A 14,084-nucleotide genomic window follows, 5' to 3' on the forward strand; every position below is an offset into this window, starting at 1 on the left:
GCAGGATATGCAAGGATGGGGCAATTGCGAAGTAAATGTGGTAAATGTGCACCGGCCACTTTTCGTGTTTTGTGTTTTGGTTTTGGATCTGGATCTTTCTTTGTGTTTTGGATCTGGATTGGTTTTACCAAAACCACCCTTCCGTGTTTTGGGTTCTGGGTTTTGTGTTTTGGATCTGTATTTTTTTTTTTTAAAGAATAAAAACAGCTAAAATCACAGATTGTGTTGGTTTTTCTGCTCCTATGCTATTATTAACCTCAATAACCTTAATTTCCACTCATTTCCAGTCTATTCTGAACACCTCACACCTCACAATAGTGTTTTTATGTCCAAAAGGCTATGCTAAGCGACACGAGTGGGCGGCACAAACACGTGGCCCATCTAGGAGTGGCACTGCAGTGGCAGACAGGATGGCAGTTTGAAAAACTAGGCCCCAAACAGTACATAATGCAAAGAAAAAAAAGAGGTGCAAGATGGAATTGTCCTTGGGCCCTCCCACCCACCCTTATGTTGTATAAACAGGACATGCACACTTTAGCAAACCAATCATTTTAGTGCCAGGGTCTGCCACACGACTGTGGCTGAAATGATTGGTTCGTTTGGGCCCCCACAAAACAAGTTGGCAATTAATCTGTCCCTGCACAAACTGGCTCTACGGACTCAAGATGTCCTCATCCACCGATTCCTCACCCTCTTCAGTGTTGTGTACATCCTCATCCTCACAGACTATTAACTCGTCCCCGTTGGAATCCACCACCACAGGTCCCTCTGTACGTTCTGGAGGCTGGACTCCCTGGAAGAGTTGTTAATTCATTTTCATGAACATCATCTTCTCCACATTTTGTGGAAGCAGCCTCCTACGCCTTTCGCTGACAAGGTTCCGGGCTGCACTAAACACTCTTTCGGAGTACACACTGGAGGGGGGGCAACTCAGGAAAAATAGAGCCAGTTTGTACAGGGGCCTCCAAATTGCCTCTTTTTCCTGCCAGTACAGGTACGGACTGTCTGACATCCCTACTTGGATGCTGTCACCAATGTAATCCTCCACCATTCTGTCAATGGTGACAGTATCATATGCAGTGACAGTACACATGTCAGAAATTGTTGCCAGATCCTTCAGTCCAGACCAGATGTTCAAACTTGGTCCTGCCTGCCCTGCATCACCACCAGCGGGTTGCTTAGGATACCTAAGTTTTTTCCTGGCAGCCCCAATTGCGGGAGAAAATGAAGAAGGAGCTGTTGATGTGTCACGTTCCGCTTCAGCTGACAGTGTTTTCACCAGCAGGTTTTTGTACATTTGCAGGCTTGTGTCGGCCGGAAAGAGAGACACCACATAGGCTTTAAACCTAGGATCGAGCACGGTGGCCAAAATGTAGTGGTCTGATTTCAACAGATTGACCACCCTGGAATCCTGGCAAAGCGAATGAAGGGCTTCATCCACAAGTCCCACAGCCGAGCGGAATCGCTCCATCTTAGCTCCTCCTTCACTTTCTCCAGCTGCTTCTGCAAAAGCCTGATGAGGGGAATGACCTGACTCAAGCTGGCAGTGTCTGAACTGACTTCACGTGTGGCAAGTTCGAAGGGTTGGAGAACCTTGCACAACACGGAAATCATTCTCCACTGCGCTTCAGTCAGGTGCATACCCCCTCCTTTGCCTATGTCATAGGTGGATGTATAGGCTTGAATGGCCTTTTGCTGCTCCTCCATCCTCTGAAGCATATAGAGGGTTGAGTTCCTCTTGCTTCAGGTGATGGCGGGGCAGGTTCAAGAGTGTTTGCTGGCGCTCCAGTCTTCAGCACGCAGTCGCTGAATGGCGAAAGTGGCCACAAATTTTTCGGGCCACCCAAAGCGTCTCCTGCACGCCCCTGTCGCTTTTCAGAAAATTCTGCACCACCAGATGTAATGCCCGCACAATATTGGTGGCGTTGTCAGATATCACAAATCCCCAGGAGAGTCTAAGTGGGGTAAGCCACTGGGCGATGATTTCCCTCAGTTTCTCTAAGAGGTTGTCGGCTGTGTGCCTTTTACTGAAACCGGTGATACACAGCGTAGCCTGCCTTGGAATGAGCTGGCATTTCTGAGATGCTGCTACTGGTGACGCCGCTGTTGTTGCTGCGTAAGGTGATACATCTACCCAGTGGGCTGTCACAGTCATATAGTCCTTAGTCTGCCCTGTTCCACTTGTCCACATGTCCGTGGATAAGTGGACATTGGGTACAAACCGCATTTTTCAGTACACTGAGGACACTTTTTCTGACGTTTCTGTACAGTCTCGGTATCGCCTGCCTAGTGAAGTGGAATCTAGATGGGATTTGGAACCGGGGACACACTACCTCCATCAATTGTCTAAATCCCACTGCACTAATGGCGGATACCGGACGCACATCTAACACCAACATAGCAGTCAAGGCCTCAGTTATACGTTTTGCTTCAGGATCACTGCTGTCGTACTTCATCCTCCTCGCTTAGGACTGTTGGAATGTCAATTGTTTAGTAAAAGTAGTGGTGTTCCTACTTCCTCTCTGGGATGATGAACGACTCCCAGCAGCAGCAACAGCAGCAGCGGCAACAGTAGGCGTAGCAATGCAGGATCCTCCGGAGGAATCCCGGATCGGAGAGTCAATCATGCCAGAGACATGGCCTGCAGGACTACTTCCGATCCTGACTAAGGAGGAAATTGACGAGGAGGGAGTTGACGGTGTGGTTTGCAGGCGCTTGGATACAACAGGACAACGGGATTTAGGTGTCCCTGGACTGCTTATGGTCTTAGCCAAAGTTTCTGAACTTGACAGTAACTTTTTATGAATGCGCTGCAGGTGCCGTATAAGGGAAGATGTTCCTAGGTGGTTAACATCCCTACCCCTACTTATTTCACCTTTACATATGGTACATATGGCAAGACAGTTGTTGTCCGGATTTGGATAGAAATATTGCCAGACCAAAGAGGTGGAATGTTTGGTCTTCTGCCCAGGCATGACCGTGATGGGCTTTTTCATCCCACGGACAACAACTGTCTCCCCCGAAGCCTGATTTAAGCAAACCACATCACCATCAGAATCCTCCTCGCCAACTTCCTCCTCAGTGCCAGCTACACCAGTATCCTCATCCTGTTGTACTTCAACAGTGACATCTTCAATTTGCATATCAGCAAGTGGACTGTGGGTGCTCCTTTCAGCACTTGCAGGGGGCGTGCAAATGGTGGAAAGAGTTAAATCTTCCCGTCCAGTGCTGGGAAGGTCAGGCATCGCAACCGCCACCACACTTGGACTCTCCTTGGGGATTTGTGATATCTTCTTAGAACGCATAGTTCTTCGCTGTGCTTTTGCCAGCTTAACTCGTTTGATTATTTTAGTGGGAGGAGGGCTTCCATCGTCATGTGAAGCAGAACCACTAGTCATGAACATAGGGAAAGACCTTAGCCGTTCCTTGCCACTCCGTGTCATAAATGGCATATTGGCAAGTTTACGTTTCTCTTCAGATGATTTAAATGTTTTTTTTAAGGTCATTTTCCTGAACTTTGTCATTTGGGATTGTATGTGCCCTCTACTATGACATTGGGCATCAGCCTTGGCAGTCGACGTTGATGGCATGTTATTGTCTATGTCATGACTAATGGCAGCAGCTTCAGCACTAGGAGGAAGTGGTTCTTGATCTTTCCCTATTTTATTTTTATCGGAGAAAGTTTGGTCCTCCATTTATGTTATATTGATTTGATATGTACGTGCGGCTAAGGCGCACACAAACACAGAAAATATTTTTTTATTTTTGCTGGAGAGTAGTGCACTTTGTGGGTTACACCACCCTTTAAGAAATGAGCCAGCCGGCTCTTTACTTATGGGACACAGGCGCACGCTTGGCGCTGCTCCTTTGTTGATGCACGTGCAGCCACAGTGCACACAATTCACAAACACAGAAAATATTTTTTTATTTTGTTTGGAGTGCACTTTGGGGGTTACAGCACCCTTTAACGGACAAGCCAGCCAGCCCTTTACTAATGGGACACAGCCGCACGCTTGGTGCTGCTCCTTTGTTGATGCACGTGCAGCCACAGTGCACACAATTCACAAACACAGAAAATATTTTTTTATTTTGTTTGGAGTGCACTTTGGGGGTTACAGCACCCTTTAATGGTCAAGCCAGAAGGCCCTTTACTTATGACACAGGCGCACGCTTGGCACTACTCTGTTGATGCATGTGCGGCTACAGTGCACACAATTCACAAACACAGAAAATATATATTTTTTTTGTTTGGAGTGTACTTTGGGGGTTACAGCACCCTTTAACGGACAAGCCAGCTGGCCCTTTACTTATGGGACACAGGCGCACGCTTGGCGCTGCTCCTTTGTTGATGCACGTGCAGCCACAGTGCACAAAATTCACAAACACAGAAAATATTTTTTATTTTGTTTGGAGTGCACTTTGGGGGTTACAGCACCCTTTAACGGACAAGCCAGCCGGCCCTTTACTAATGGGACACAGGCGCACGCTTAGCGCTGCTCCTTTGTTGATGCACGTGCAGCCACAGTGCACACAATTCACAAACACAGAAAATATTTTTTATTTTGTTTGGAGTGCACTTTGGGGGTTACAGCACCCTTTAACGGTCAAGCCAGCTGGCCCTTTACTTATGACACAGGCGGACGCTTGGCACTACTTTGTTGATGCACGTGCGGCTACAGTGCACACAATTCACAAACACAGAAAATATATATTTTTTTGTTTGGAGTGTACTTTGGGGGTTACAGCACCCTTTAATGGACAAGCCAGCCGGCCCTTTACTAATGGGACACAGGCGCACGCTTGGCGCTGCTCCTTTGTTGATGCACGTGCAGCCACAGTGCACACAATTCACAAACACAGAAAATATTTTTTATTTTGTTTGGAGTGCACTTTGGAGGTTACAGCACCCTTTAATGGTCAAGCCAGCTGGCCCTTTACTTATGACACAGGCGCACGCTTGGCACTACTTTGTTGATGCACGTGCGGCTACTGTGCACACAATTCACAAACACAGAAAAAATATTATTTTTTTTTGCACTTGGAGGGAGCACCCCTGATGGACAGAGCACCCCCTGGACAACACTACAGCAGCCCTTTAGGACTGGGACACTGCACAGGACTTTGGAGTGGACACAGCCCCTATGGACAACTGACTGCACAACACAGTCCAGCCAGCCCCTATGGACTTTGGAGGAGTGTGCACAGCCCCTATGGACAACAGCAGCACAGCACAGCACAGCACAGCACAACACTACGCTGTACTACACTACACTACACAGCCCAGCCAGCCCTAACTCCCACCCTCCCTCTTCACTGTCCACAGCCGAGTGAGAAAATGGCGCAGACGCGGGTACCTTATATAGAATCCAAAACCCGCGAGACCCGGAAGGTGGGATGATGATGTTTTGCCTCGATTTCAGATCCGAGTCAGGTGGGAAAAGTCAAGCCTAACTCGGATCGGCCTCGGATCCGGGGGGCTCGGGGGGGTTCGGATTTCAGCCCTAGTTCACCCCTAGTGGTAATTAATAGCCCCTATCGGTCTGTGCATCTGTAATGGAGCTGGAAGTAATACTGTTACTCAGCCTAGGTGTCTACAAAACAGAAAAACTTTTGCTATCGTCGCTAACAATAATAAACTGCAAATCTATGTGTGTGCAGCAAATAACACCAGGGGATTTTGTCATTATTTGATCAAAGCATATAAGCCTGTAGCCCAGCGTCAAGGGGTCCTTATTTTTTGCAGGTCCCTACTCTAGCATATATGCCCAGCACACCATTACATTGCAGCCAAATGTACTCACCTCCCAGATACAGAGGGACACATCTATACAGGGGCTGGCTGTGAGCCACACCCAACTAGGCCTTTTATAGCCTTAATTGAAAGCTGCCATGATAGCACAAGGCAAAATTTTGAAACAAAAAAAAATAAAATAAGCCCGTGCTCGGTTTTACCCATATCATACATGGTACCAGCAGCGTCTGGGGGAGAGGGGCTGATGAGAGATACACACTGGGTCTGGGGGTATCAAGCTGAGAGATGCACACTGGGGATGGGAGAGTGAGTCTGAGACACTGGGGCTGGGGATGGAGAGACACGGGGCCTAGAGAGACGCAGGGGGTTCTGGGGATGGAGAGATGCAGGGGGTCCTGGGGATGGAGAGATACAGGGGTCCTGAAGAGAGACAAAGGGGCCTGGAGATGGAGAGACATGGAGGCCTGGAGATGAAGAGACACAGGGAGACTGAAGAACAACAGGGAGACTGGAGAACCACAGGGGGCCTGGGGATGGAGACGTAGGGGGGTCTGAAGTAACACAGGGGGGCCTGGATAGACACAGAAATTGTTTGATCAGGTAAATTCACATTCTGCCCTGCACAAAAACTTTTGTTACTATATATTATCTGGTTATGATGATGATATTGGTTATATTTATATGTAAATAGGCATCTTCCAGACAATTTGATCTCCTACATGAATAGTGAATACCGGATGAAGACGCTGCCCAGTGAGGCTCAAATTCTCCAGAAGTTCCCTGAGAAACCACCATATAGGTTGGGGGGCCCAAAAAAGAGTGTATAATTCAAAAAGATTTATGTTGCCGACACTGCTTTCCTCATTGGCTTGCAAAAGTCCCTTCAGGCCCTAAGAGGAGGGAGTACCCTGCCCCCTCAACAGACCCTGCTCCCTCAACAGACCCACCCCCATTAGGGCTGCTTCCTGCTGCCTAGCAGGTCCACACACTTGGACTGCAGACAGCTACCCCACACACACAAAGCCCTCTCCTACCCCTTCCCTACACTTGGGCTACAGACTACTAACCCCCCATCCCCCCACCCCCCTGCACACCCCTGGATTGCAGAAAACTGTCCTCCAGCCCCCCCTCACACACACACATCTATACTACAGACATCCCCCACCACACACACACCTGGACTTCAAACTGCTACCCTCCAGCCCCACCCCTCTCACACACACACACACACCTGGACTGCAGACTGCTACCCTTCAGCCCCTACACACGTGGACTATAGACTGCTGCCCTCCATCCCCTCTCCCCCACACACACACACACACACACAATGCAGACTGCTGCCCTCCAGCTCTCACACACACCTGGATTGCAGACTGCTGTCCTCCACCCCACCCCCCCAACACGCACACACACACACACACCTGGACTACAGACTACTGCCCTCAAGCCCCCCACACACACACTTGGACTGTAGACTGCTGTCCTCCCCACACACTCATACTTGGGGTGACAGTGACGGTCAGTCAGTTGTGTTATGTGTGACAGTCAGGGGCCTAGGCATCAACACTAAAATAACGTTTTTAAGGACATTTTCCTTAAAAAACGTTATTTTGGTATTCATGTAGCCACTTAGCACAGGAGATATCACAGATATCTCCTTGCTAAGTTCCCCTGCGTTAATTTCCACACTCCCCATACATTAGTATGGGGATGTGGAAATTGTGGTATTCATCAAATTCCGAAAATTATAAATTTTCGGAATTTGATGCAGTTACTATTCGCCACTGTGAGGTGGTGAATAGCAGGTGAAACTTACCTGTATCCGCGTGTGCAGGTCCCCCGACGAGTCCCTCCGGCGCTCTGCTCCGTCCTCAGGCTCCGGAGGCTGGTCGGACATATGTGCTCCCCAGCAGAGCACAAGAAAGTTTAGACAAAAAAAAAAGTTTTTTTTTTTTCTAATCTGTCATGTGGTCTGCTGGGAAACCACATGACAGACCAGCAGGACGGAGCCGGAGGTTGCTGCGCGGACAGGTAAGTCGAGGGGGGGGGGAGGTGAGCGGAGGGGGTCGGGGGGCGGAGGGGTCGGGTCGTGGGGGGGGTCGGGGGGGTACACAAACTTAGCACATCTGTAGGCAGTGCTGCGCATGCGCTGGTTTTACAGAAGTAACAGCGCATGCGCAGCACTGTTTCCAGATGCGATAAGGTAGTGTAGGCAGGGAACAGTATCTATTTCCCGAAAAGCTGTCATCGCAAAAATGACAGCTTTTCGGAATAGATACTTATGGAGAGGTGGAAAGATGAATTCCACCTATAATTAGCTAGAACTCCATGAGAGTTCTAAAGCTAATTATCTCCAGAGAATTTTTAGGTTTAATGAATAGGCCCCTCAGTCTGCACATGCGCATTATACTTTCACTTGCCAGGGGCACAGAAAAGCCTGCAAGGCTTAGCTGAAGCCGGAAAAAGGCTGTTGCTGGGTCCTCAATGACTGTTATGGGGAACGCATCACTATTGCCATGTATAGATGGCACAAGCGGTACTGTGATAAACAGCGATAAGCTAAGCTTACTGCTGTTTGTTGAATTCCAAAAGGACACCATAACCTCTTCAGTAATTGCTAAAGGTATTCATTGTCAAAAAGGGCCCTATATTGTCTCTTTTTTTTTTAGAAATATCCACCTTTTTATTTTCTTCTTATGATGTTTTATTTATGTAAGTGTATGTATTGAAACTAACATTCCTATTTGAGTAATTGATTAGGACACTCATTGTTCAATTGTGCCGGTCGTTTTGCGCGTGAGATCTCGCAATCTCTATTTAAGGATGAGCCGTTGCATATGGGCCACTGCTATGTACTTGCCCCCCAGGCTAAAAGTTGCCAGCCAGCCCCTGCCCATTCTGCACATTCACAAAATGGGTCCTGCACATGCGCTGATTCCCGATAATCAGGAATCTGCGTTCAGCATTGCACTTGCAACACTCTCAAAATCAAAGCTGCCATCTGTATAGTTAATAAACACCATTAAGAATCAAGTGTATAAGTAGGATGACTGTTTAGTCTTAGGCAGATGTGTATTTTTAGCTATCTATATATATATACTGTATATTCTATTGGATAGTGTGTATTAATTGTGTTAGCCTTACGTATGATGATTTTTTTACTGTTTATATTAATTGTTTTTCCTGTTTATTTATTTATACACATATTAATATATAAAATATTTATTTTTTATTATTTATTAATTTTTTCCTTTTTTCTTTTTTCCTGTTATTTTGATGTATTTTAATACATTTTTCTATTGACTAGTGCCTGTTATATATATTTTTTTGTTGAATGCTGAATCAGCCCCATTGTCTTTGCCTAAGTTGCCCGTATCAGATTAAAAATATTCGAATGCTTGAATAAGCTTGAGAAGATATAAGCACACTGTTTTTTATTTGGTACAGTACTAGTTAGAGCTGGTTTTGTTGATAGTTTATAACTGGTTGAGGTCAGTTGCCAATCATTATTTGGTTAGCCTATTAGCTGCCCCGTCGAGGCGGGGTTTAGCACTTGTATTTTAAGGCTGGAGGTGGAGTCAACTGCCTCTTTTCATTTTGAGATCCCTCCCACCCACCTGGCACATTGAGGAATTGGTTTGTACCAATATTTATTCATGGTGAGAAATTGGTTTGAACCAATAGTTATTAGTTGAAAAAATTGGTGTGTACCAATGTGTTTCTCGTTGGAATATGCTATGTTTCTTGTTCCAGCAGGTGAGGCGCAGAAGGCGGAAAGCAGTGCTCCTCGGCAGCTCAATTTAGCGCAGCAGAGCTTGGCTAGCATTCCCCCTTTGAGAAAGGCGAGTCGGTTACTACCTTAAGGGAGAACCAGGTCTTCATCCTAGGGAGGGGTCAGCACTATGCTAGTTATGGGGAGGTGGTTCTACCCAGGATAGCTTGCGCAGGGGGTGGAGAAAACTCCACCCCATTTTGGTAAAGCGATCAATTAATTACGATCTGTAGACCGAGGTAGCACTGCTTTTTCGCCACCAGGACTAATTAACAATTCTAATTTCATATAATAAATTTGGCTGTGACCTCTTTTACCAATTCTATACAGTTGTCTGTGTCTTATTTATTAGGTAAGTTAAAGCTTAAGAGTGTTGTGTAAAATAATAAAACTATGGGTGACTTAATGAATAACTAGTACAAGCAATATCACTGACAACTGACTGCTGAATGGCATAGCATAAAGGCACAATAACCTGCATACACAGAGGCAGTAAATCAACCAAAGAAAAAAAAAACCATAACGCCATGTATGTATTGATTGATTTACATAAACCACAGAAAACAGGATTTTTTTTTTCATGTTATGCTTCTGGCTTTTGAATATTGCCTGTTTGTAGGTCTCTATTTACTGAGTTTCTAGGTGTGATATACTAAGCTGTGCACTTCTCTGATGCTATGACTAGACGAGGGATGCCTAAGCCGGAGACTATTTAAGAGTTCTACATTATTTGTGATGGGTAGCCTAAAGCCTAGTTTGTGAGGTATTTGGTTATCATTTAGGGTCAGCCAATTAAGGTAGTTAGGGGCGTGTACATTGAGGTTGTACTATTTAAGGCAGAATTTGAATAAGGTTCTGCCTCTTTTTCAGTTGGAAGCCAGATAAGTCAAACCTGTATCGCCCTTGTATTACCTCAGGAGTTGTGCCAGCTTTTCTGTCCTCTACTGTTTAAGCCTCATTTTCCCTTATCATTTTTCTTAACCTTCTTGTTTATTACATTTTGTATCTTGCATTTCTTTAGTTCATTTTACACCAAACCTCGTTTGACCCCTCTTTGTCTGCTTTATTTCACCACCCCTTTTTTCTTTTTTATTCCTCATTGGGTTTTCCTTTACCCTCCCTTTCCCTGTCAGGATGCCCCGTCCCAAGCGTTCAGCACCCCCTCCCCTCCGTTTAGCGGAGGCCCACTCGCGGCCACAGGCTATCACCGGCCTGTGCTTTTGGCGGGCCCTCCTGCACCTGGGGAGCCCGCCGGGGTTCAGCCCGTTTCCCAAACTGGAGGTGAGGCGGCTCCCCATCTTCCCTCCTCCGGGCCCCCGCTGCCTGTCCATGCGGCGGTGGAGCTTGGTGGCCCGGGCGCGCGCTCAAGTCGAGCATGTGCCCCCGCGCCAGTGGAGGGAGGTGACGACCCCCCGCGAGTCGGGGATTTAGAATCCCCGACAGCGGTAGCGCAGTTGCTGGGCTTACCTCCCGGCGGTCCTGGTGTCCATCGTGGGTCCGGTGTCCTCCCTGGCTGCGCGGTGGACGGTGGGGCGGGTGGGGGGGTCAGGTGACAAGGTGCATGCTGGGGACAGGGAATCCCCGGCTGTGCTAATGATAAATGATGAAGCGGTAAGTGGCAGCTGGACCCCTGGCCTCTCTGCGGAGGTCTCAGGGCCCTTGCCAGCGGCTACCTCTGCGGGCGCCATTTTAGGGGCTGCGAGAGAGAGCTCTGCAGCTCCTGGGATGGGTGAGCCTGTTAGATTTTTGAATAGGGTGCCACCTGCTGGTTCAGCTGCGTGTGTGCAGGCCATGGGCACTGCGAGCTCATGGTCAGCAGGTTATAGTTTGCAACACCAGCCCACTATTTTAAACTCGCTTAATAATTTCGTGGGTTATGCTGTTAACTTTGACCCTGATTCAGACCCACTCGCGAGCGGCTGTCCGCTCGCAAGTGGGTCGATGTTCTGCACTGAGCATGCGCACGACGGAGGGAGCTCCATCGTGCGCATGCGCCAGACGCGACGAGCGAAGGAAAGTCCTTCGCTCGTTGTGTCTGATCAAAGGGGACATGCTGTCGATGTTGATTGACAGCACGCCCCCTTTGGTGGGCGTGCCGGGGGCGTGCCTCCCTGATGGGGGCGTTCCCACGGGAATGCCTCCCGTCAGAAGCCGGCCCACTGACATCACTAGTGATGTCAGTGGGAGTGATTTTGGCTCTGATAGAGCCAAAATCACTCCGGAGCTTGTGGTTGAAAACCTCAACCGCAGGCTCCGGCTCGCAGTTTCGATGGTCGCGATGGTCACGACCATCGCGGCCATCAAAATGCACGCTCGTATAGCCTGTGGGTGGTGACCCACAGCTATACGAGTGTCCAGGAGGACGCTCCTTTTTTATGGAGGGCGGCCCTCATTCAGAGCGTGCGCTCTGCTCAGAGCGTACGGCTCTGAATGAGGGCCTTTGCCCGTTAATGCCCCTTTTTTTCAGGCTGTGCTGGCTGTTAGTACGGCTCGGCAGGCGTTTTTTCAGATGTCAGGGTCGCATGCGATCAGTTCGCACTTACCCTCGGTGGTCTCCTCTCCACATGCCGTGCAAACCACTTGGTCCCTAGGAGTGCACCATGTTTTTCCCCAGTATTCCGCTTTTCCCCCCATGACAGTTTCTTACCCATCCTACACCCCCTCGGCCCCTAATTTTAGTCAGCTTCCCTATGGTCAGCCGAGTCTTTTTGGATCGCAACAGCCACTTTGCCCACATGGCTCCTGGCACCCTGCTTATGCTTCACCTGGATCCTAGTTGCCAGCATACCCCCCGCCAAGCACTCTGCACCAGAGTTTTCCACAATCACCAGTGGTTTCCGCTCCTTATTTTAGCCCGATTTCCACATCGAGTCAGAATTTTTTGGTTACTGCACCGCAAGCGCCTCCCATCCCTCCGACCCCACCTCCCCCTCCCCCAACACCAGTTGTTGAGTCAGTGTCCTCCGTGGATGTTAACACGTCTTTTGCCACACCTGATGTTCTCCCTAGTGTTTCAGCAACCGTTGCGGTATCAGACGCGGTGGTACGGAGGAGGAACGTGTCTCGGGACGAAGTTGCGGCATCAGGGAGCAATGCTACGGGGACAGCAGGAGTGATATCGGAGGATTCGGAGCTTCCAGGCCCTTCAGGAACAGGTGAGCATACATCTGCACAGATTTCCAATGACAGTTATTCGTCTGATTCATCTACAAGCAGCGAGTCGTCGGGGTCCCCTAAACGCCCGCGGAAATTAGCAAAATTGATTGCGCACTGCATAGTCAAGAAAGCGGCAAAGAGCAAGGGTCCTGAGAAGACAGCTGCGCCTGCTGAAGTGCCACCATATTCTGATATGGTGCATTGCGCCAATACGGCTATTACGAGGGGTTTAAGGAAGAGAATACGGGAAAAGATAAGAAAGGGGAAATATATTGACATGTTTACTCTCACGGATGACATGAGGCAGGATTGTGAGAAGGCCAAGAAGACAGGTGGCATTGGGGAGAATGCTTTTCGTAGTATTCATCATTGGATGAGGGGTGTTTTAGTGTTTGCGGCTTGTTACCTTGAAACTAGGCCTGGAGAGCACATGAACATGCTTAAATACATTTATCTCGTTCATGATATGTTCTTGGCTTCTCGGAGTTATGTTTGGAGAGATTACGATGAAAAATTCCGTCGTAAACAGGAAGGAAATTTGGTTATGCCTTTGGGGGTAAAAGACGTGGAAGTGTGGCTAGAGGTAACCCAGCATAATAAAAACCCATCAGAGAGTGGAGTAGGGAAGGGCGACTCAGGGTACACGGCAAAAGGTAAATGTTTTGCCTTCAATGATGGGAAATGCACTAGAGGGTCGAATTGTCGTTTTCGTCACTCCTGTCACAATTGTGGGGGAGGACACCCAGCCAAGGATTGCAAGGGCGGGGTTGGTGCTTCCCATTCGGAGCAGCGAGAGAGCGCTGGGGCTAATAAATAGGGCGCCAACACCCATTATTTTGAAAGAACTTAGTAAGTGGTTGGCTCATTATCCTTTGCGGGATGATGCTGAGTTTTTGTTTGAGGGTTTTAATTTAGGTTTTCGTTTGCCCATTTCCGTTGCCTTTCAAGTGATTGCTGGCAGAAATCTCAGGTCGGCGAGGGAGTTACCGCTGGTGGTGCGGCAGAAAGTGGATACAGAGGTTCAATTAGGACGTATGTGCGGTCCTTTTGATACAGAACCCCTGCCAGGTTTGTGCATTTCCCCCCTGGGGGTAGTGCCCAAGAAAGTACCCGGCAAATTCTGTTTAAACCAACATCTGTCTCACCCACGCGGGGGCTCTGTCAACGACGCCATTCCCGAGGAGCTTTGCAGGGAGCGGTATCAATTGTTTGACGACGCACTGTGTTTGATTCGCAGTTTTGGCCCTGGGGCGTTGATGGCAAAGTTAGATATCGAGTCAGCTTTTCAGCTACTGCCACTACACCCCGATTCCATGCGTTATATGGGTTTTAAGTTGGAGGGTAAGTTCTACGTGGATAAATGTCTGCCCATGGGGTGTTCTGTTTCTTGTGCCTATTTTGAGA

General features: G+C 48.3%; 1 protein-coding gene across 1 annotated transcript in view; it reads left to right on the top strand.

Moving 5' to 3' along the window:
* Window positions 1-13,497, top strand: part of LOC148521467 (uncharacterized) — a 61,425-nt gene extending 47,928 nt beyond the window's left edge. Inside the window, exon 4 of the mRNA XM_088475147.1 lies at window positions 12,534-13,497. Coding sequence (XP_088331273.1) covers window positions 12,534-13,497 — 964 coding nt within the window. The remainder of the gene's footprint in view (window positions 1-12,533) is intronic.
* The last annotated feature ends 587 nt before the right edge of the window (window positions 13,498-14,084 follow it).

This window comes from Taudactylus pleione, unplaced genomic scaffold (genome assembly GCF_031769625.1).
Source record: "Taudactylus pleione unplaced genomic scaffold, aTauple2 ptg000162l, whole genome shotgun sequence".
Taxonomy (NCBI): domain Eukaryota; kingdom Metazoa; phylum Chordata; class Amphibia; order Anura; family Myobatrachidae; genus Taudactylus; species Taudactylus pleione.